The 24,031-nt window shown below is 49.9% G+C and overlaps 1 protein-coding gene across 1 annotated transcript in view; it reads right to left on the bottom strand.

Annotated features, from left to right (window-relative positions):
- Positions 1-3,584: 3,584 nt before the first annotated feature.
- ANTXR1 (ANTXR cell adhesion molecule 1) overlaps positions 3,585-24,031 on the bottom strand; it is a 51,741-nt gene continuing 31,294 nt past the window's right edge. Inside the window, exons 8-11 of the mRNA XM_040087593.1 lie at positions 21,729-21,824; positions 21,085-21,252; positions 15,260-15,340; positions 3,585-3,848 (exon numbers count right to left, since the gene is read on the bottom strand). Coding sequence (XP_039943527.1) covers positions 3,585-3,848; positions 15,260-15,340; positions 21,085-21,252; positions 21,729-21,824 — 609 coding nt within the window. The remainder of the gene's footprint in view (positions 3,849-15,259; positions 15,341-21,084; positions 21,253-21,728; positions 21,825-24,031) is intronic.

The raw sequence follows: 24,031 nt of genomic DNA, 5'->3' as shown, positions 1-24,031 counted from the left end.
CATGGCATTAATTGTCACTGGGAGCTGGTTTGAATTCAGGACCAAGGTTTCACTCTTGGTGGCCTTCCATTCAGTTCCTAAATTCATCTTTAGGGTCCAGCATAAAGGGAGTGTGGCTTTTAAAGGCACATGAGGTACTTTTGAGAGCCATTTTTATAGCCAGATTTAGGTTGGTCTTAAATCACAGAATCTCAGAATGTTTTGGGTTGGAAGGAGCCTTAAATCCCACCCAGTACCACCCCTGCCATGGCAGGGACACCTCCCACTGTCCCAGACTGCTCCCAGCCCCATTCAACCCGGCCTTGGACACTCCCAGGGATCCAGGGACAGCCACAGCTGCTCTGGGAATTCCATCCCAGCTCCTCCCCGTCCTCACAGGGAGGGATTCCTTCCTAAATACGAACCAGGTACAAAATTCACCACCAAATGTGCTCTAATTTTTGTGGGAACATTAGGAAGGGTCACCAAAGCCATTCCTCTGCAGGGCTGTGTGTGGGTTTTTCAGGAGTTCCAGCCAGATCCCACTCAGATCCACGTGCAAAAAACCCCTTTGCCAATGGATGGATGGCCTGTGTAGCCTGGAGCTGCAGTGCCTCAATTAATGCCACGTAAAACAGGTGCTCGTCACTACAGGAAATATTTGTACATTTATCAAAAAAAGCAATACAACCGTAAAGAAAAAATACAACAAGCACAGCTTGATACGATAACATGCCATGAAATGTCACTGGCTTTATAATAATTTACTACAACTTGAAAAATGTTCTTTTATCCACAATGGATAGGAAATGCTTCCATCTAACATATGGTAAGCATGCAGCAACAATATGTACAACAAAAGATTTGGAGCTTGTTTTTTGATTTCTTAAACTGGATGATTACAAAGGGAGCATTTGAAAATCCTGATTTTTCTAGCCTGATCTAGGCTTTATTTTTCTTCTTGGAATCTGCAGGGTTTGTTTTGGTTTTTTTTTTTCCTTCATTTGGGGGAGAATGAGAATTTCTATGTACATCTGTAAAAATGTCATGGAGAGCACACTGCTTTTATTTTTTTCCCCAGCAGTAGGTTCATGGGTAATTAACCAATTAACCAATTTATTGGCTAAACGACACTTAAAAAAATTAAAATTCTCAATGCCGTATAGTTGAAAGTCAATATCCTTCCCAAACATTTTTGAAATGCTGAGGATCTGTTGGAGACATGGATCCTGTGTTACACCACTCCCAGTTTTCACACCTTCCACTGTGAAACCAAAGCAAACCAAATCACACCAGAACAGACCAAACTAAACCAAACCAGACCAGACCAGACCAAACTAAACTAAACCAGACCAGACCAAACAAGACCAGACCAGACCAAACTAAACCAAACCAGACCAGACCAGATCAAACTAAACTAAACCAGACCAGACCAGACCAGACCAGACCAGACCAGACCAGACCAAACCAAACTAAACCAGACCAAACCAGAACAACCCAACCAAAACGAGACCAAACCAAACCAAACCAGACCAAACCAAACCAAACCAAAGCAAGGAGCTCTTTGCCTGACCAGATCCCGTCTATCCACAAGGGAGCCCATCCCAGCTAAAGTGGGGGTGTTACGGCTTCCCCTCCCACCTGCCAGTGCCCTCCAGTGGAACCAACCATGGCCTGTAACTGGTACAACTGGGATGAGGGAGCAGCACAAGGGGAATTTGCTCTGGGTCAGGGACTGCTCCGTGCTGCCTGCAGACAGAACAGTGGGGGGATCAAAGGGCCTTGGGGAGCACAGCCTCGGGTTCAGTCCCAGCTCCTCAGGACTGATGAATTAATCTCACGTAAGAGCTGACCCTGACGTAGCAGAGAGAGGGAGGGACCCAGAGCCTTGTGCCAAGGGTTCCCCGCTGTCCCTGCCAAAGGGCCCAGGGCTCAGGTCTCTACTGAGTCTCTTTCCTCTGTTCCCTTTCCTCCTTGAGAATTTTTTTTTTTTTTTTTTTCCTGCTGTTTTGGTAGAAAAGCTAGAACTGATATTTCTAAAAGCACTGAAGGAAGTACTTGGCAAAGCATTTCTTTATCTGGTAAAAAATGAGATGAGAACCCTTTGCTATTGATAGGACTGCAGCTACAAAGGTGGTTTCTCTCCTGTGAGATTTACAGGGAGAGTTTGGTGAGAACTGATCCCGAGGGTCAATCAGGGAGCTCTGGCTAAGGGGCTGAGAGATCTCCCCCGGCTCTGGCCCTGGGCTGCGGGCAGGTGCTCAGGGTGGCTGCAGGATACAGGAGTGTGCAGGAGATGCTCTGGGGTGTGCTGGGGGTCCCCTGAAGGTGAGGAGGAAGCAGGAGAAATGCAGCCAGTGCATTTCTTGGCAGACTGATTCCCGTCTGGCCTGTCCCAGGGGGGTTTGCCTCAGTCAATACTGCTAATAGGAGTGACGCTGTTGAGAGCTGACACAGTGAGTAAGCACACTGGCTCTTCTTCACTCAGAGCTGGGGAGGCAGCTGCTACTTGTTTAGGAAAACAAAACAAAACAAAAACAAAAACAAACAAACAAAAATCCACTTGGAAATATTTTTGAGGTGAAAGAATTCGATTTACAGAAAAACAGGGACGCATCAGTGGCAACCATTTCAAACTGATGGCAACAAGGAGCCCAAGCAGACTGGATTTAGGGAACTCGAAACCAAATCTTTGATTTACATTCAGAGTCTTTCCCTTTGAAATGGAAACCAGCATTAAATTACACTGCAGAACCATGGAGTGGTGGACTAGATAGACAGAATTGCCTAAACCCAATGCCAAGACTCTTCTGTTGACCACATCTTTCCCAAATTCCTCAATGGTTATGACCTCCTTTGTCCCACTGGGAACACTGAAGGCTGACCTGTCCCCAATTATTCCTCGTCCTCAGGGATGGGGTTTGTTTTCCCGTGCAATCCGATTTCCTAGCGACACCGTTTCCATTCACCTGCACTTGCACAAACCAACATCCTCCAACCCACACTCCCTTCTCCTTCCCAGACCCTCGGAGGTGGCAACACCTTCCTGCTTGTTCCTGGTGGGTGGGAACGGCTCCCTGGCACCGATTCTCCCCAGGTTAATGGGTTCCTGTACCTGCAGAGCTGCTGGTGTCACTGCTCCCTGGCTGCTGGCAGTGAGGGGCTGTCAGTGTCCCACGTGCAGATGTCCCCAGGTCGCTGGCTGGGGTTTTGCACTGGCAAGAGTCCTGTGCAGTCCTTCGCCGGGGAGAATTTCCTTGGCAGAGAGCTCGCTCTAGTTACCCGATCCTTTTTTCCAAGGAGTCCTGGGGTCACCGCGGTGAGGCACAGGGAGGTGTTGGGGACCGAGAAGTGGCACAGCCTTGCTGGGGTGGAACTGGAGCTCTTCTTGGCTTTCCTTGCTTCAAGAGTTTGGCGGCACTGATGCTCAAGGGGTTCAAGAAACGAAAGAAAACGAAAGGAGGAGACGCCCGCAGGGTCGCTGGTGCTGCTGTCACCCATTCCAGAGGGCTGCGGGTCCCCCGGACCCCGGCCCCCCAGCTGGGTGTGCTACAGTACTGCTGAAAGAACCCCCTGGACACCTCTGGAGGAGTGGGGAGACGCCCTTAGGCCGTGGGGCGGGGGGGGGGCCGGGATGGGGGGGGTGCCCGGCTGGGGGGGGGGGCCTGGGGCGGGGGGGGCAGAGGGGGCAGCGTGGAGGAGGGGGAGGGGGTGTGGGGGGAGGTGGGGGGAGGGGGGGTGTAGATGGGGGCGGGGGGTGGGGGGGTGTAGATGGGCGCTGGTGGGGGGGCAGAGGGGTACGAGTTGTTGAGGGGGTATTTGGGGGGGGTCTCCGTGTTCTTCACCCGGGTGAAGTTGATGCAGCGGCCCTGGAACAGAACAGGAGGAGGAGCCGTTACTGGGAGAGGCATTCTCAACATCATGGCAGGGGTGGGACCTGCCATGGGTGGGACAGACCATCAAGTGCCACCCCTGCCATGCCAGGGACACCTTCCACCATCATGGCAGGGGTGGGACCTCACAGACCACCCTGTCCCACCCCTGCCATGCCAGGGACACCTTCCACTACCCCACAGTGCTCCAAGCCCCGTGCAGGCTGGCCGTGGCCACCCCCAGGAATGGAGCAGCCACAGCTCCTCTGGGCACCCTGTGCCAGGGCCTCAGAACACTGAGGAAAAAATTTCCTCTTAATGCTGGACACAAACCTTCCCTCCCACAGCCCAAGGCCATTCCCCTCTGTCCTGTCCTTCATTCCCGTGTCTCAGAGCTGGAGTCAGAGCGTGACCCATGGCTCCTGCCTCCACAGATGCCTCTTCCTGCCCCTCAGTCGTAAACTTCCAGCCGCACAAAATCTGGGATTTGCCCCTTTGGAGCCTCTCTCTCCTTCAAACACCTGGCTTTTGTTTCCCATTCCAACCATTTACCAGGCAAAAGGGAAGGTTTGTTTAACTAAGACATTTTCTTGCTCAGACTTTTTCCTGAAATGCATCCGTTCCTCATCAGGATGTCTTGATATCCCAGTGGTCATGAGAAGCCAATAAACTTGCTCTTTGGTGCTAAGCTACAGTTTGTTGTACAGTTTTAAACAAAACCTTTGCCCTCTGAGCTATTTTTTTTTTTCTTTTTCTCACAAGTTCCACCTGCAAAAGATCCCACTGTAAATACTCAAATGTCAGAATCAGCATTACTGTATTATGGATTCATTCCTTTAGATATGAAATCATCCAAAAAGGCACTAGAGGATTTCTGAATCCATTCTTTATTTTTGGATTGGTGAGTATGAGCTTGTTTTCTGTTTTACTCTTTCCTCTCCCAAAGTAAATGTTTTTCCTAGTGAAAAAATGCCAAATGGCGCACTGAGCCCCTGTGGGCTGGAGCAGATTTGTTGGGGTGACATTTTTAATCCCCTGCACAGCTCTGCATCTCCTCCCTGTTGTCCCCAGCCTGGCACAAATGCTCTGCAGGGAGGACCCACGGGAAGGAAGGTCCTGGAAGAATTTGGCAGAGATGGGAGGAGCTGGTGTGGAGGAGCCGGTGTGGAAGGGACACACACATGTCCAGACAGCTCCTCTCCAAGAGCTTTGCCAGCCGTGGATGTAGAGAAACATCTGCCTGAGCCCCGTTCAGCAGAGGGAGAAGGGTTCGTGGCTGAGTGAGGCAATGGAGCAGCCCTAGCTGAGCTCAGCCTGGCTCAGACAAGCAGAGGTCCTTTAGGGAAAACAAAGATTTCACAGCGCCTTCAACGGCACTGAGTTCAAGATGACCCAGCCAGCTCTGGGCAGGGGCAGCTGAGCCCTCCCATCCCCTCCCTGGGATCATTGACCATGGACATGGCAATGGCACCCCTGGGATCAATGGCCATGAATGTGGCCATGGCAATGGCAATGCCTGCTCTGGGGTTCAATGACCATGGCAATGCTCTCCTGGGGATCAATGACCATGGACATGGCAATGGCACCCCTGGGGATCAATGGCCATGGACACGGCAATGCTCTCCTGGGGATCAATGGCCATGGACATGGCCATGGCAATGGCAATGCCTGCTCTGGGGTTCAATGGCCATGGCAATGCTCTTCTGGGGATCAATGGCCATGGACATGGCAATGGCACCCCTGGGATCAATGGCCATGAACGTGGCCATGGCAATGGCAATGCCTGCTATGGGGATCAATGGCCATGGACACGGCAATGGCACCCCTGGGGATCTATGGCCATGGACATGGCAATGCTCTCCTGGGGATCAATGGCCATGGACACAGCAATGCTCTCCTGGGGATCAATGGCCATGGACACGGCAATGGCACCCCTGGGGTTCAATGGCCATGGACATGGCAATGGCACCCCTGGGGATCAATGACCATGGACATGGCAATGGCACCCCTGGGGATCAATGACCATGGACATGGCAATGGCACCCCTGGGGATCAATGGCCATGGACATGGCAATGGCACCCCTGGGGTTCAATGGCCATGGACATGGCAATGGCACCGCTGGGGATCAATGGCCATGGACATGGCAATGGCACCCCTGGGGATCAATGGCCATGGCAATGGCACCGCTGGGGATCAATGGCCATGGACATGGCAATGGCACCCCTGGGGATCAATGGCCATGGCAATGGCACCGCTGGGGATCAATGGCCATGGACATGGCAATGGCACCCCTGGGGATCAATGACCATGGCCATGGCAATGGCACCCATGGGGATCAATGGCCATGGACACGGCAATGCTCTCCTGGGGATCAATGGCCATGGCAATGGCAATGGCAGCCCTGGGGATCAACGGCCATGGACATGGCAATGCTCTCCTGGGGATCAATGGCCATGGACATGGCAATGCTCTCCTGGGGATCAATGGCCATGGACATGGCAATGGCACCCCTGGGGATCAATGGCCATGGACATGGCAATGGCACCCCTGGGGATCAATGACCATGGACATGGCAATGCTCTCCTGGGGATCAATGACCATGGACATGGCAATGGCACCGCTGGGGATCAATGGCCATGGACATGGCAATGGCACCCCTGGGGATCAATGGCCATGGCAATGGCACCGCTGGGGATCAATGGCCATGGACATGGCAATGGCACCCCTGGGGATCAATGACCATGGCCATGGCAATGGCACCCATGGGGATCAATGGCCATGGACACGGCAATGCTCTCCTGGGGATCAATGGCCATGGCAATGGCAATGGCAGCCCTGGGGATCAACGGCCATGGACATGGCAATGCTCTCCTGGGGATCAACGGCCATGGACATGGCAATGCTCTCCTGGGGATCAATGGCCATGGACATGGCAATGGCACCCCTGGGGATCAATGACCATGGACATGGCAATGCTCTCCTGGGGATCAATGGCCATGGACATGGCAATGGCAGCCCTGGGGATCAATGGCCATGGCCATGGCAATGGCAGCCCTGGGGATCAATGGCCATGGACACGGCAATGGAAATGCCCTGAATATCAATGGCTATGGACATGCCAGTGCCCTCCTGTGGGTCAGTGGTGTCCCTTGTCCAGCCTGTCTCCACACCAGGACATCGTGGGGTGGACAGGGGAGTGCCCAGCTCCACACAGAGCTTTGTCACCATCTGTTCCCTGAGCTGTCCCCCTCAGGGGACAAAATGCCCACACAAAATGAAGAACAGAATGATCAGGGGCCCTGAGGCCCCCCAGCACCTCCATCACTGCCATGGGCAGGCAGAGCAGAGCCAGAAGTGAGCCCCACACCCTGCCCCATCCCGCAGCACCCAGCCCTTTTTGCACTCGTGAGCTCCTGCCTCACCTCTAATGTTGTTTTAATACACTTTGCTGAGATTTTATGTAAATACTGTGGGACAGTCCTGCTGAGTGAAGGGGAGCCTGAACCTGAAATTCACCAGTTCTACTCAGATAAATAAATCCCATAAGAATGTTTTCCTTGTTCCAGTGCCACATCTCCTGCCATGCAACTCGAGTTCAGACTATTATTTGCTCTAGTTTTGTTTTCTTTATGTATGTTGAGAATAAAATAAACCTGAACAAAAAGCAGCAGTCAGAAATCTCGGCCAGAGAACAAATAGCTGCAGTTGTTTTTGTGTGGAGAGATGTTCTGTCTGGATGCTCCAAGAGTGAGGTTATGGAGCTGCTGATCCAAATGGAACTAAGCACTGCCCTGAGAGCACTCAGGAGGATGCACTGAAGCTCAGAAATCCCTGAGTTTGGGGCTGGGGCAGGCGTGAGGACTGAGAGCCTTCTAGTGCTCACAGATCAGGAACAAGCTGGGAGCAGCCAGTGATCATCAGATCCCTCTGCCCCACTGCCCTGTGCTCTAAATTAGAGTTCAGAGCTCCTTCACACTGGATGGAGTGTGCTCCATCAGCTCATGCTGCCCTTCCCCATCTCCCCCGTGCCCCGGGACAGCTGTGCTGCCTGGGCTGACAGGGACCTTCTCCTGTGCCGTGGTCAGTGCAGGGCACCCAGCCCGTGTGCGGGGCAGAGACAGCACAGGCCTCCTCCTCTCTGCACGGAGCTGCCAGACCGAGGCAGATCTCGTGTGCCAGGGCTTGGCACTGCTCTCGCCCGAGCAGATGGGGCCCGGTGCCAGGGAGGTGTTTGCAGCCCAGATGGGAAGAGATGGCAGCTCCACTCCCTCAGAGGAGATGGGGAAGCCAACAGCTTCTGCGGGAGGAGAACTGTCAGACTGAATGGCAAGGGGATGTCCAGGAAACAAATTACTGTTCCCTTCCACAGGAGGGGCAGAAAATGTTTAACTGGTGCCCTGGGCACAAAGGCAAAGAAGGCCCAAGAGGAAGAGATGTCCTTTAAGCGAAAAGCTGGATATTAAACCACGATGCAAAGGGGCAAAGGTTGTGCTATGGTGGAGTGTGAGCTCAAACAGTAACCCTGGAGCTCTGGAGGACCTGGCTCGCTCTGGACTTGTGGCCAGAGCTGTTTTCCCACCTGCACTCAGCCAAAGGGGACCCTGACTGCAGCAGAAAAATAAAGCAGGAATTCAGGGCAGGGAAGAGGGTCCCAGGGCAGTGCATGCCGTCCCCAGGACCCAGGAGATATCTCTTTGACAGAGGGAGAGCATTTTTTCTGAAGCAAAGATGAAAAATGTTTCTGTTTCTCTTGGTTTCCTATCAAGCTGGAGTTAATACCTGGAAAAATATCAACATTTTAAGATCATAAAACACTGGGACTGGCTTCTTTTGCCTGGTTTAAAGAGAGGCCCTGGAAAAGATATGATCCTTAATGTTGTTTTGTATGGGTCATTGGTTATTCAGACTTTCCATAAACAAAATCCCGGTTTACCCTGTTGTTATGAGAAGGGGGAGAGAGAAGTAAAAACAAATACAGAAATAAAGAAAAGAGAAAGAAAGAGAAGAAGGAAAAGAGAGGCGTGAGGGGGGAAAAAAAGAAATTTAGTAAACAACTTGTGATTTGATACCTAATTCTCACTCAAGCATGCACAAAAACTTGTAGGAGGCATTGGACAAATGAGTAATCTTCCCACCAGCCTTTTGTCACTTGGGGTCAGCCCTGGTTCTGGGGGGTTTGCTGTTCTGAACCCCTGCCAAGGTAACCCCCAGTTCCCAGGAGGATTCTGTGACAAGGCAGGATCCTGTGAGCTTGAAATATCCCTGCTTGCAACGCCGAGCTGGCAGCCTGCTGCCTTTTACATCTGTCTGGAGACAGTTTTAGGATGCTGTTAACTCTTATGGGCTTTGTTAGGCACAGCCTAAGTGTGCCTGGTACTGCCAGGAGCCCTGCAGCAAAGCTGGATGATCAGCTGGCGGCCTCTGTGCCTCTTACACACCAAAGGAGCATTAAATCTGTCTCATTTCATGATAAAACATCACCACAATGAAACCACTCCCATCTGTGTCTCATTCCTAAAGACAGAGCCTTGGTCTCAGCCTTGCCCATCCCAAGGTAGTCCTGCCACCTTGGCCACTCAATAAATAAAAAGTTAGAGACTTGACTTATTTTCTCCCAAATTAAGCGGGAGAATTGCATTGATAAGATCATCACTTCGACGGGGTTCTAATCACCTGGTTTCTTACTGCAGCACTGAAAACTGGGCTCCTATGGTTTACCTGAAAAGATTTCCTGAAAAGCACTGCAGGGTGAGAAAGTTTGGAGCAAGATCCAGTCTTCTGCCAGGTCTCAGCACTACAAACCATCCTAGATTCAACTTTTTAACTCCTAGGAATAGACTGGTACAAAACGGTGTTCGCTTCTGAAGCCAGTGAGGAGGTGGGATTTACCTCAAAGGAGGAGGATAAACATCAAAACTAGTGACAAGTGACATCACACCCAACTCCAGCTCTGCCAGGGGCAGCTTCCTCTACCACACACAAGTATCCTGCCTAAATTCAGCAGGAAAAATCAGCAGAAACCCCACTTTTCTTTGATGCCTTGGTATGGTTTGGTCTACCCAGATGTTAAAGCAACAGTTTATACTCGTATTTACCCAATCCTATTCTCTTCCAGCAACCCAAAAGCTGGGTTTATTGGGGAAAATAAGAATTCAAAGGTAATGAAGAATTAAAAATAATTAAATAAATAAGAGCTTATTTAGAGCATCAGTACAGTAATGTTGGCTTATGACTGAAGTAAATAAATATAAGCATAAACAAAAATAGAACTAAAACTTTAAATAATATAACTGGAACTAGAACTAGAACTAGAATAGAACTAACTATAACTATAACTATAACTATAACTATAACTATAACTATAACTATAACTATAACTATAACTATAACTATACCAGAACGTCTATAGCTACACATCTCAGGGCCCACAGCACAGAGGGTTCTGCCAATCCAACCTCCAATCCTACCCATGAGTTTACTCCTCGCTTCTCATCTGCACCTGGCTGTCCAGACCCACCACAACCCTGAGAACACCCCAAAAACGGCCCCTGCTCTGCCAGCTGCTGGGGCTGGACACCTTTGACCGCAGCATGAAGGACTGACCCAGCTGGGGAACTGCTGAAGAGGAAACAATCAGAGCAAACTCCTCCAAAAAGAAGTGAAACAAGATGATAGAGGCTGCTACCCTGCCAAACTCGAGCGTGGGAATGAGCTCAATGGCCCCGGACTCTGCTCGTGCCAGAGTTCAGGAGCGTGGCTCTCCCAGGGATGAGTGGGCATGTGGATGTCAGCAGCAGCCCTGATGGCTTTTGCAGGAGCTGCTTTTGGCTCACTCGTGCTGTGGGGTGGGTGTCATTTCCAGGGAGATCTGGAGGCTCTTCCCGCTGCCTTTCTGGAAAGAGGTGGTTCAGGCTTGGGGAAATGCTGAGAGACACAAGAGACACACTTCAGCCAGGCTGGGACCTTTCACCTGGGGGCTGAATAACAAAACCGACTGGGTTGAAGGACGAGAGAAAAAACTCAAATGAGAAAAGAAGCACATTCTTTTGGCAGCAACAACTGGAACAACTCATCCAGGGCAGTGGTAAACACCCCTCTGGAGAGGGAGAGTGAGCCTCAGCCTCCAGAAATCAGTGTCCTGAGGAGGATCTCCCTGCCTGCAGCTTGGGCAAAGAGGACAGGGCAGGATTCAGGAGAGGATTTTCCATGATGTGACCAGAACAGAGCTCGATGGGTGCTTCCAGCTTCCATGACTCAGCACAATCACCCTGAGCAGTGCAAATGGCTCGAGGAAGTAGGAATTACTGCCCACTTAAGTATTGTCCTACAGTGTTTGGTGAGGAATAATTCCCATCCCCACACTCCTTGGTGCTGGGTTTGCCTTGGCTTCTGACGTCAATATTAAAGGCATAACTTTTAATTTTGTCTGGGATAAATCCTGCCGTGGATCAGGTTTGACTGGACTTTAGGAGCTGCCTCAGGAGCTCAAGGGCCAGCTCTGCCTCATTCTCCCTGCCCTGAGCGCTCTGCAGGAGCAGATCCCAGGCTTTTGGCTTTGGAGCTGTTAGTTCCAGGAAAAAGAGCTAATGTTTAGGTTAACTTTTCCATGGCTGTTAATGGAAAACCACACTGCAGCAGAATGTGTGGAAAGGTTACGGTTTTTTCTCAAGCTCTGCTGCCTGTCAGGAGAAATCTGTGAGCTGGGACGTAAGGATGGGTTAAACAGCAGCTCCTTGTTAGTGCCTGGGTGGCTTTGGGTCTGCAGGAACAAGAATCCTCCCAGGGCCATGTGTAGGGGTGACCTGGGGGGCTGCACAGCTGGTTTTACTCTCAGGTCAGAAAAGGGACTGTGTCTGGTGTTTAAACCAGGGGGATTTGAAATCCTATCTCCTCATTTCTGCTCTTTGTTTCAGGAGGTTTCCACTCATGACACTGAAATCAGACAATTACCTTATATCCAAATTTCTTTATCTCTAAAATAGGTTCTTATTTCAAAATAAGGCAGAAGCCAGGGGATTTTCCAGGATGACAGGTTTGCCTGTGTGCTTTGTGATGTTCCTCATCAATCAGCACTATCCACACATCACCCTTCACCATGGCTACTCAATATTAAAACACATTTCATCGTTTCAGAGAACACTCCACAGAGCCATGGGATGAGTTGCAAAAACCTTAAAGCCCAGTGCCACCCCTGCCATGTCAGGGACACCTTCCACTGTCCCAGGCTGCTCCAAACCCTGCCCAGCCTGGCCTTGGGCACTGCCAGGGATCCAGGGATAGCCACAGCTTCTCTGGGAAACCTGTCCCAGCGCCTCCCCACCCTCACAGGGAAGAATTTCCTCCTAATTTCCTCTTTGGATGCTGCATGGGAGCTGTGCATGGGAAAATGGACTAGCAAGAAAAACGGTTCCTTGTGGTTAGGGGAGGATTTGAACTACATTAACAGAATATTCCAGCTGGTCTCACAGATCCCCTGTTTAGAGTTCAAATGAATTAGTACCACCACAGTGTCCCAGTGGTTCTCCCTGTAGCTGTCCATATTTTCTGTTCCCCCTTGCCTTGGATAAGGCTGAATTCCTGGTTTAATTTACACCTGTACAGCTCCTGGCATGGTGGGTTTGGTTTTAGCTGACACCTGGAGCACAGGAATAAACCACCACAGGGAACGAGGCCCCAGGTGCGTAGCTGCACTGTCCCAATCTTTTCAGCTTCTCAGATTTAATTTCTTTGCATTTCAGCACTGTGTGGGAAGCGAGGGAAAACAAGTTATTTCCCAGACTGGTCTTTGCAAGTACACAGCATTCTCCAGCAGACAGGGAAAGTCAAGGAAAGGAGATTTGATTTTCTAAAGGTTTGAATTTGCCAGAAACAGAGAGACATCCAAATTCTTCAGGTGGTGCTAATCCCTCTCTGAAACACCCCATTATTGCAGCAGATTAAAGGTTATTCAAAGAAACAAGAAAGGACAGAGAAGAAGGAAATTTTCCTGTGGGCCCACCATGGAGTGATTCCACCAGTAAGCTTCCAAAAAAAAAAGCTCTTTTCCCTGAATCTTCATTAATTTGGGTAGGGTACATCTTTACACATAATTACACATGGCTTTGTTATGCCTTTCCTCTATTTATACCCTTCTGTATCTATATTCACCTATTCAAGCACAAAATGAAAATCCAATGAATGCAACACTATAACAAGTTAAAACACAGTTTACTCCCTGATTGGAGAGTTCCTGGCCAAGTTTGAGCTTGAAACATTTTAATAATCTCATAAATTCCTGACAGAACAACATTTATCAAGGAGGTGCAACTGGCACTTCAGAGAAACACGAATTGTTTGGGTCCTGTGAGCAATTTGCACAAATAAGGGTTCCTGTGTTCTATTATAAAAGTGATAAAGTTCTATAAAAAATGTATATATATTTACATCACCTCTCTCTAATGATGTTTCCAATATAAAAATAACCTCATTAATGCTGACAAGAATGCAAACCTAGTCTCTTGAAAATGTGAGAAGACCACAGGAATCCCATGTGATCTCATATCCTCGCCTTATTGGAACCATCTGTGTCTGTCGGTAACCTCAGACCCCCCTATCCCCAGGTCTGACTCCAAAAACCCAGAATTTCATCATCTTTTTGTGCATCTCAGCCTCTCTGAGTGCACCTCAAAACAGGTCCTGAGCACCCCTGGATTTTCCTTTTGCTCTGGGCTAGGAGAGGAGTTGTTAAAAGCCTCCTGCACACCAGACCCTGGTTTGCTCCCTGGTTTGTTCCTGCTGGGGCAGCGAGGGGCTGGCAGGGGCTGTCTGAGCAATGACAGCGTCCTGCTGCTCACAGGGACACTGGAGCTCTGCAGGAAGCTGGGGTGCCACACTCGGGGCAGGGATCCCTCCCCTTGTGACAGCTGGAGAGGTCTCAGCTCTGCCTCCCCACCTCACCCTGGATCCCACCCTCCCCGCCCAGGCATTCCTGCGGCTGTACGTGCTGCAGGGAGGGAACAGGAGGGATGAGGCATCCCCACCTTCATGAAAGAGCCCGGGGCATGAACAGGGACAGTCTGAGGTCACAGGGAGCAGGAGAGGACTGGAATCTTCAGTCCCACGTTATCCCCTGCCATGGGTATGAGCTGAGTCAGTCGCTGCCCTTGCAGCAGTGTCTGGTCCCACACTGATGTGACCCTCACGGCAGGATACATCTTTCCTGACAATTCCACAGATCCCTGGAAGCTGCGTGGGCTGCAGCAGATAAACAGCAGCAATTACTCATTTCAGGGATTGAGGTGGAACGCTCGCTTCGTTCTATGCAAGGAATCTCCTGAACAGCTCAGCTTGTGTGCTGGAGGGGATCAAGCCACTGATTATAGCAAGGGATTGCTTATATATGAAAATGATGTAACCCTGGGACTCAGTCCAACTCCTTTACAGGCTCCAAAGCAAACAGAGATGCCTTTCAGTTATTTTTCATCTGGCTTCACTTTTTTTTTATCTTGATCAGTGGGTGAATTAAGGAGTCCATTCAACAGCACTGAGTCTGAAATCTGCTTCCCTTTCTCCAGGAAAGAGAGGAGAAAGAAGGAGGTACAAACTGCTATGAAAACAGCTCCTCCTTGCAGCTCTCAGGAATATCATATGGTTAGAGGCTCCTGCGTGCAAACCCCAAGCTCCTCTTTACTACCCATACATGTTGCCTGCAAGGGTTTGAGTATTTATCCAGCCTGAGAAGGTTCCACGTTTGGTCTGTGGCTCCCTCTGAGGCTGCTGGTTGCTGTGAGATGCTCTGCTAATCCCTGGTTCTCTTATTCCCAGGGCATGTCCCCTTGTCCAGGGCTGGCACTGTGGATCTGCTGGTTTGTTGCTGGATAACTCAGAGGTGTTTATTCAGAAATCCACCTGGAGCTCTGGAATAGAGCTGATCAGTCTGGAACTGCTCTGGGGGCCTGCCAGGGACACAAAGCAGAGCCCAGCACTCCTGGGAGCACCTGGGGTGGGAGTGATGGGTGACCTGATCCTCTGCAGCATTGGGATGAAGTTGGGCAATTTAACGAACGAAAATCACAGAATTACAGAATATCCTGATACCCAACCTGACCCTCCCCTGACACAGCTCTGCCCATCCCCTCGTGCCCTGTCAGAACACGCAGGAATATCCCCTCCTGTTAATGAGAATTTCTCCTGTAACTGGTGGAGGGCAGCTCTGTGCTGCAAGAGCAGCTGAGCTCTTCCAGGGATCCCTGCACCCGCACAGCTCAGGCTTGAAACCACAGCAGCCAAACCCCAAACGGCCGGCAAACCAAGCTGACAGATGTGACTGAGGGTTTGCTTCTGAGCTGGGGGGAGGGCTGTCTTCAGTCCCAAAGTAAAGGCAGGCAGAGGTTCTCTGCTTCAAGGAAGGGTTTGGAGGTGCTGGTACCTTGTCTCCTGGCTGGGGACGCATCACGGACACGCGGTCGTATCCCTTGCGCAGCAGGACCCAGAGGGCATCCAGCTTCCCCTGGAATGAAAGGAAATGGTGTTTGTTATGCTCTGGGCTAAGTGCAGTGCCCAGACCCAGCAGGTTTTACCTGTCATTTCCAGTGCCTGTAGGAGATGCTGGAGAACAATGTTTTCTCTCACAGACGCTCACTGTGAACTTGCTGTGAGTGCAAAGGAAGAGCACTCAGATGTCTGACAGATAACAGCGTGTCTGATATTTCCAAAGGTAATGTGTGACTCAGACACCTTCTGGGCTCAGAGAAAGACTGATACCTACTCAGCTCCAGGCATCACAGCCAGCAAAACATTAAATCAGTGCAGACAGTGAGCAGTGAATTCACACAAAGCCTTTCCGAACTGCTGCGCCTCCTACTCTGGCTGAGCAGCTCCTCTCCAGCCCTAAGTGACCACTGTGACATGTGAGGAAGAAATCTCATTGATGTCTCAAAACAACTTGCTGGGGAGAACTGAGTGAAACCCCATCTCTGCGCAGTGCCAGGAGAGCTGAGCCCCAGCAGGGGCCGTGTGTTGGCCAGGTCATTTCGCCTGGCAGCCACCAAGGGAGGGCTCGCCCAGGCTCCCCAGGCCCTCTCCATGTGGCAGCTCCCATTTGCACCTTTTCCAGGCAGTAACACCTGTCTTTACAAGCCCTCCATTCCCACTCCCAGCTCAGGGGCAGGGGCCGTGCCCTCGCTGGGTGGTCTCACACCCCACACACCCAGACACAGACCGGGTGAGGTCTGCTTGAAACCCAACGTGTTGAAAGCTCTCACAGACAGAGTCTGGCTGATGTGTGGTCGGACCCTCCCTGCCATTCCCTGCAGTGCAGCCCAAGCGTTCATCCCTGACTGGAATTTAGCAGCCAAGCCTGAGGGTGCTCCCCAAATGAGGGAGAAGGAGCCAGAAGGAGCAGCCCAGGGCTCTGCAATGCAGAAATATCCACCAAATCACCTGCTCTGAAACATCCGTCTGCTGCTGAAGGATTCCTGCTCTCCCCCCACTCCAACAGGCCGGGGTTTCCTTTACAAAAATGGACAGCTCTTGGAAGAGCTGCAGGAGGGTTTGCACAAGGGCACACCTTGGCTGCCCCAGTGCAGGCAGTCACAGACAGGTCACGAGTCAGGACTATTTGATCCAACTCTCTTTACATTCACTCATTTGATCCTTGGTCTGTGAAGAACTCAGTACCCTGAGATTTGTAGGAATTTCTGGGATTTCCATTTTCTGGAGAAATAGAATTTCTGTCTATTGTATTGTCTACAACAGAGAGTATTTATTAATGTTTCCATGATTATTGTTGCAAATGCTCTGAGTGTTGTGACATTAGAGCAGGAACCATGAGCAAAACCCCTACTGCCAAACTTTACTGTACCTGCAGAATTAATCCACTCTGAGAATGTACAAAGTTATCCCTTGGTACAAAACTGTTTTCTGCAGATAAGAGCATCAAACCTAAAGACCGACTCCTGACTGGATCCAGGAACTCCTGTGTGATCACTCTTTCCTGGAAATAAGGACTACAAAACTCTTGTGAGAGCAGAAACATCTTGTGTAACTATCATGGGACAGGATTAACAAATGGAAATGTGAGCTGGATGTTGCAGAGATGGTGGGGGAAGAGTGACTATCCCCATTCAGAGTAAGGCAGCTGATTTTCCTGAGGGCCTGCTCTGGGTGTGTGAACTCCAGGGTCTGTGAGGGCCAGACTTGACACTCGGGGTGTTTGGGAGGTCCTTTGTGACCCCAGGTCTTTGGTGTCTAACTAAAGACTCCCTTTCATGGGGGCAAAGTCCTCTTCCCTTTCCAAGGAACCTTCAGGGCCATAGTCCTCTCTGGGATCTCCATTCCTCCACCAGTGTGTTCAGCCAATGGTTCAAAGCTTATTTGGGAGTTGCAGGGACACATGGGTGGAAGCAGACACGTAAAATGACTGCATAGAACTTGTTTCCATAGGATATGGGGAAAAGACTTCCTAAGGTGAGAGCCAGGAAAGTCTGTGATTCTCAAAGGAAGAAGCAAGAAACTTTTCTGTCAGATTCTTCTGCATTTGGACAGCAGTACTCCTTAGAACTGAGGGAAACCATCCCTTCTATTCCAATCCATCTTTGCTCTGCAGCAGAGCTGGTTGAAGCTCTTGATCTCTTGTCCACTCTGACAGCTTAAGAAATAAGTACCTTTTTCTTGCCTTTCTCCTTTCGGAAACCAGAGGCAAAACGACAACTTTCCATGGAACAAAAAAATTTTCCTTTTTACTCTGCAGTCCTAATTTCCAAGAGCCTACCATGATTTCTTGGGAAAAGCCAAGAGCTCCATCTTTGGGAGCCTCTGGTCTGCCTGAGACATCTGGGTGGAAGAGAGGGAGTGTGCATCATGGAAAGGATGATGGTCGAAGAAATGAAATGGCAACGCTTCCACTTGGAAACAGAAACCCTTCTGTGCTCTCTGTGGATGGCCCATGTCTCCATGTCTGGAACTCCTCCGTGGCTGAAGCACAAGGTCACTTGGAGAAAATAAAAGAAAGGTCTGAAGGCAAATAAAGCCTTGAGTCCTACTAGATCTGAAGCCAAGAGAGAAGAAACAGTCGGGGCAGATGACAAATGAGTGCACAGTTCCAGCCATGGAATTTCCTCTGAATTCATGGTTAATTCAGCACTGCATTAACCCTGAGTTAGCTCAGTGCTCCTGAGACCAGCTCGTGTCAGGTGGAGGCACTTTTGGAGCTGTCTGTAAACCCAAGCTGCACTTGGGCCTCTCTGGCCAGGCTGCTGTGCCACGGCAGCTTTGTGAACGGAAACAGGAGGGACAAAGGCTGGAGAACTGCCAGGGACACATGGCCCAGGCAGTGCTGGAGTGGCCTCCAGGTGGGAATCACCTGAGGTTTCCTTTGGAGAGCACCACTTCTTGCTTCAGCCTTACCTTGGGGTCAGTCTCTTGTTCCAAGCAGCAAGTGACAGGATGAGAGGAAATGGCCTCAGGTTGTGCCTGGGGAGGTTTGGGTTGGATGGTGGAAAAATTTCTTCAGTGCAAGGGCTGGAAAGGCCTGGCCCGGGCTGCCCAGGGCAGTGGTGGAGTCCCCATTCCCGGGAGTGTTCAAAAAGTGTGTGCGAGTGTCACTCAGGGTTTAATGGTGAACATGATGGTGCTGGATGGATGGCTGCACTTGAGGATCCTGGAGAGCTTTTCCAACCTTAACGATTCTGTGACTCTGATTCACTTCCATCGACATTTTGTGCTGCCCCTTCCTGTCAGATGAACTGAGGGTTTGGCGAGTTTCTTAAGAAGTTTTCAGATTTGTCATTCCCCTTGGATTATCTGCTCTGGCTTTTCAAACAGTTGAAATGACATTTTAAAAGCAGGATAATCCAGCTGGCACCATGCTAAGAAGTAACAGCAGCAAATCAGAATAACAACAATAATAACCCCAATCTGTTAAGTGTCAGTAGTCACATTTGGTTGCGAATAAATCTCTGGAGCATTTACCAAAAGCAATCTATCCACTCTCAGCTGTCTACCTACTTATAGACATGACTCTAGGAAGATTGAAAAATAGAGGGAAGAAGAACTCCATCACAAAAGGCAGAACATTCTAAGTAGAGGCTGGTGCTTCTGCTGTGACCAGCAAGACGACTGGTCCTAAAATGTGAATTTCCTGGCTCTTTACCAGATTCAAGCACCCTTAGTTCACTGCTCCTGAAGTTTGATTCCTTGCCCTTCTCCTTTGCCCATGGTTTTTTGAGCAGCTTGGTACAGGCATGTTTATCTGCTTCCCAAAGGGGTGCTTCAACCAGCACAGCAGAGAGGGCGAAAATTTAACATCTGCTTAAGCACAGTGCACCTAGCGCATGGGGATGAGGGAAAATTCAAGATGACTACCAGAGACATTTCCTATGGTGAGTCTGTGAAATATTCTCTCCAAGAAGTGATGGGAGCCTCTCTGTTATTTTAAAATCCAGACTGGACAAAGCAGGATGGATCCCAGCCAGTGGTGCCCTGGCTGAGTGTCCAGCCCCAGGCAGCTCCCAGGCTGTTCCCACCTTCCCTGCAATGCATCTTCTGTGCTCACACCTCCAGGACACAACTTTTTGCCAAGACTATGGATGAATTTTCCCAATTTTGCTAATTCCTTACTGCCCAGGGAGAGCAACAGCAGGACTCTGCTCCATAGGAATGATTCTTCCTGAATTTGGTGAGTGCTGATGATTGTCCATGAGGAAAGTGTTGGAGACAGTTATCCTGTCTGCATACACTTTTTGGGTGCAGCTCAGTAAGGGGTGTGGTGGCAATTAATAATTAGGTAAATTCTTGTCCAGGCTGCTAAATCCTATCCAGATGTGGAACACTCCAAAGTTTTGAGAGTATTTAAATACAGCATTTTGGATTGGAACTGTCCCTATCCTGTATAAAATTGGATTGGTAGATAAGAGAGATATTTCTAAAGGAATTAAGAATATCACCCATGAGATGCTGCTAATATTTGTAGGCGCCCTTATAACTGAGTTCTTGTTGTTATGAAGTAAAAGCTGTTCCAGAGTCAGAACTGAACCTCAGCCCTACATACATTGAATCTTCTCTCCACGCCTCTCTTGAACTTTGGAGAATTTCCGTCCTGGACACAGATCTGCAACAAACCTGATTCCTCTTTTCGGAGCTGATTTCCCATCATGCAGAATAAATAATGAAAATTCACTGACGATCTCCTGGGGTTGTGATCCAACAGCATCAGCTGGGGAAGGGGCGGAACTCAGCAGAATCTTCTGTGGGAAAGGACCCAGCTCTCAAGGAATGAATGCAGGTGGCTGCACCCACATGGTTCCAGCTCCCTGAGCAGCTATTTTGGACTCCTTGTCCTAAAATCAACGTTTCTGTCAGCTCAGCTGCAAAAACCAACTGTGCTTTGTCTTGGCTGGATGAGGTCATTTCCAGGAGCAAGGAAAACCTCCCAGGTGGGCCTGGTGTGTTTTCCAGGTGCACTGATGCAAAGTGACAACACAACTCATGCAGGAACACGAGGCAGCCCTGTGGGATTGGGGTGTGCTGCATTTCCCACTCGGAGCTGGGGCTGCTGCCTCCAACCTATCCCACCGTGGGAGAGAACAACTGCCACAGACTCGTGTTGGAGTCATTACAACACAACTGCGAATGACTTGTTGGGAGGCTCTGTTGATGAGAGGATAAACTTTCAGGGGGAAAAGAGAGAAGGTGCTGGACCAAATTTTCGAGGAGGCTCATGTTTCTGGATCCTCTGGAAACCACCCGGCCTCCTCTGAGCATCGCTGCCATTCCTAGCCCTGGATTTGAACCAGCTGCAAGATCAGGGACTGAGGAGAGCCCAGACACGAGACTTGTCCTGGTTCCCTGGGCACCACCTGGAGCAGGTCAGGAACCACAGGCAGTGCAGGGAGCCCCAGGTACTCTGCAGGGTGAGACATCTCCAGCCTGGCTCACAGCTTTTGTCTGACCTCACTAGCTGCTGCCGGGCAGGAAGGAAATGGGACAGCAAAGCCTCTGTTTTCCTTCAGAGAGGCACTTTCTCATTCCCCAGAAACGCAACTCCCAAACCTGACCAAGCAGGTGGGAAACTTCCAGCACCCCGTGTGGATCCTTCCCACAGCAGAGGTGCTCACGCTCAGGGGGCTCCCTCAGGCACAGCCACTCCAGCAGCACTTGGGATCACCGCTTTGTGGACAGATCTCATCCCTGGATGTGAACACACATCACAACAAAAAGATCTCCTGCACACATCCCGGGCAGGGCTGGACTCACCTTGATGGGGGAGTACCACTTCCGAGGGGACGAGGGCCGGCGCATGTTGCTCCCGAGGTTTCTGGGCTCAGGGAACTCATATTCCTGCTCTGGCATCTTCACCCTGGCATTCTTGGCCTTCTCTAACTTGGCACCTTCCTCTGTAGAGCCCTTTTCTCCCCAGCGCACCTGGAAGGAGGGATCAGGCTGTGTCACAGACCTGCTGCAGGAACAGAGCCTTGCCTCTGTGTTCTCCCAGCGTCCGGATCCAAGCTGAAGAGCAATGCACAGGCTGGGAGATTTGTTTCTAGACTGCAGCCCAAATTTTGAACTTGTGCTTCCTGGTGGTTTATGAGAAATGTGGGAGTAGGGAAGCTTTTCAGAAAAACTCAAACCATTTCCTTGTAATTTGTATGGCAGTGCTGCCTCTGTATCCTAGGCATGGACCAGGACGCTGCTGTACTAGAGGACAAAGATGGTCCCAAACTTCAGAAACCTATGTTTGGCTCTGAAATATTCCCATACAAAAACGATCTGGACCGAGATGCACCAAAAAAACCCACCAAACCCCTTAAGAAGTGTGTGCCTGTCTCCTGAGCCCCTCCTGGGTGGGTTGCAGGGGGATGTCCCAGCCCAGACCCAACTCCTGACCTGGATTTCCTTACCTCCATCCGTTTGATGCCGCCCACTCCTCGCCCACCGTAGTAAGAGGCATCAACTGTGGGCCACTTCTTCTTTGGAAGCCCATCATCATCTTCCTCCTGCAAAACAGCAGCGAGGGGTGGCACTGGCAGGAACCAGGAATGGAAAGGAATAAACAGTCTGCATTGTCCTTTGGGCCTGCAGGACATGCAAGGTTCTGGTCTCTCTCTCATTATTTTCCAAAGGATGTACGCTCATGAAAGGACAATGTTTCATGATATAAACACCATCACTTGAAAAGTACAGTCCAGCTCCAGCAAGAATGAGATTTTGGGATTTTTCACCTCTGCCACCCCTTTCCTTCACCTGGGACTGGGCACAGGCAGCTGCTGCTCACGGCTCCCTGGGCTGCAGGGACCCTCCAGGGCCCAGGTAAATCCCCATATTGGAGTTCAGGTCTCACAGAATGCAGGGAAAAAGCAAGAAAATGAGTAAATTCTCTCCTGAGTGATGGCAAACTCAGGGTACCTTTGGAAACAACCCCGGTGGGAATGCCCAGGTTTATTGAGAGGAGCTGGCCAAGAGGAATAGGATGGAAAAACCTCATGGCAAAGTCACAAGAATGGAAATTAGCTCCTGTAATGAACCTGGGGCAGCTGCCCATGGAAGCCCGTGTGGCTTCAGTGAGCCCTGTGGCTTGTGCCAGAGGGAGTCAGGCCTGTGTGAAAAATGAGATTTAAATTCTGTGTCCTGCCCTTGCTCGCTGCAGGCATATTGCCAGCCCCAGAGCTAAATGTGCTCAGCACCTCATGGTGACATTCAGCTATGGGTGAATTAACAGATCAAGAAAACGCCCTTAAGTTTATTTAAAATGAGTCTGCTAAAGCTCTAGCAAAATTAAAGGTATTTTAAGTTCTCTGTTGCACTTTGTAAGGTCAGAGTATACATGGAGCTCTTATAGTGCCTTTCCCTTTAATTTCTGCAGTTCAGGCTGTGAACTGGCAAAGCAGAAAAGCAGAGTTCATCAAAAACGTGAAGTATTTCCTGTGAAAATGCGGAGAGAAAAGAAAAATGGTCCCTCTCTCTTTTTTCTTCTTCTTTCTTTAATTTTTCACAGGGATTTGGCTAAACTCCAAAACTTAGGAGCTTTCCAAAACTGGAAAAAGCCAAAAATACTTTGAAATTGAAACTCCCCATCAGGAAAACTGAAAAACTGGGTCAGGAAAAAAAAAAAAAATCCAAGAAAAACTCTGGTTTTCACGGCAACCAAAAGCATTTCAGTTTATCCAAACACACAGAAACAACTGGGCTGCAAAATCTGTCCTGATCTAAGGGAAGGGTGAACAATTGGTCATGACTACCAGGTTCTTCTCTTCAGAGCTGACCTCTCTCTCTGGCCCCGGGCACAGCTGCTGAGGCTCTTTGTTGCAACCCAAGAACTCAACATCTCTGCATTAAGTTTTCCATGAGGACTTCTTTTATTTCCTTTTCCACCCCCCCCCCCCCCCCAAAAAAAAAAAAAAAAAGTGGAAGCGAAGCCATCTAAATATTTCCCTTCAGCAATTCTCTTTCTCTCTCCTCAGTTTAACACAGACTGGACTTCTCACAACAGGAAATACCAAGGTTTAGGAAATCTTCCCCACAAGCCCTTAAAAGCCCTGTGAGTCCCTTCGCTGCAAGCCAGGACAACAGCACACGCACAGAGAGGCAGCACGGACACTTGAAAAACAAAGCAGTCACAAGTTTTCTGCAGAATGAGCCTGTTTACATGTTGGAATGGCAGGGGAGGTTTTGCAATAGAAGCAAAAAAAGCCCCCACCAGCGATGTCCTAGATGTGCTCAGGACACTGGAGAGGAGCTGGAGGAAATGGAAATGGGGAGCAGAGCAGGGAGGAACAGGAAAATGGGAAGGAAGAGGCACCCAAACCCCACATCCAGTGCCCCAATTTGTGAGCCAAGGATTAATTCTCATTTCCCGCCTGCTTCACCTGTGTTTTTCTACAGGTGGCCACAACGGGGTTTGTACCCGAGGAGCTCCAGCTCTGACCCAGCTGCAGTGTCAAAAACAGCCCCAGAATATCCAAGTGCATTTAAGGATGCTGGAAATTGCCTGTACAGAACTTGGCAACTTTCCACCCCCAAAATCTGCTTTAGATGGAGCTAGAGTTTCTTTTAACAAATAAGAAGAAGCAGGACAGAGCTGCATTTCACAGTTAGGGATCCAGATTCAAAGTGCTGGATTGCAGAAAACAAAGATCTGTGTTTATCTCAGAGGCCAGGCCGGGCTCTGGATACTTTGACCCTGACCTGAGGAAACCTCATCTGT

Source organism: Hirundo rustica, chromosome 28, assembly GCF_015227805.2.
Source record: "Hirundo rustica isolate bHirRus1 chromosome 28, bHirRus1.pri.v3, whole genome shotgun sequence".
Taxonomy (NCBI): Eukaryota; Metazoa; Chordata; class Aves; order Passeriformes; family Hirundinidae; genus Hirundo; species Hirundo rustica.
Note: the sequence above shows the minus strand (reverse complement) of the source record. Positions and strands in the feature narration are given on the sequence as shown.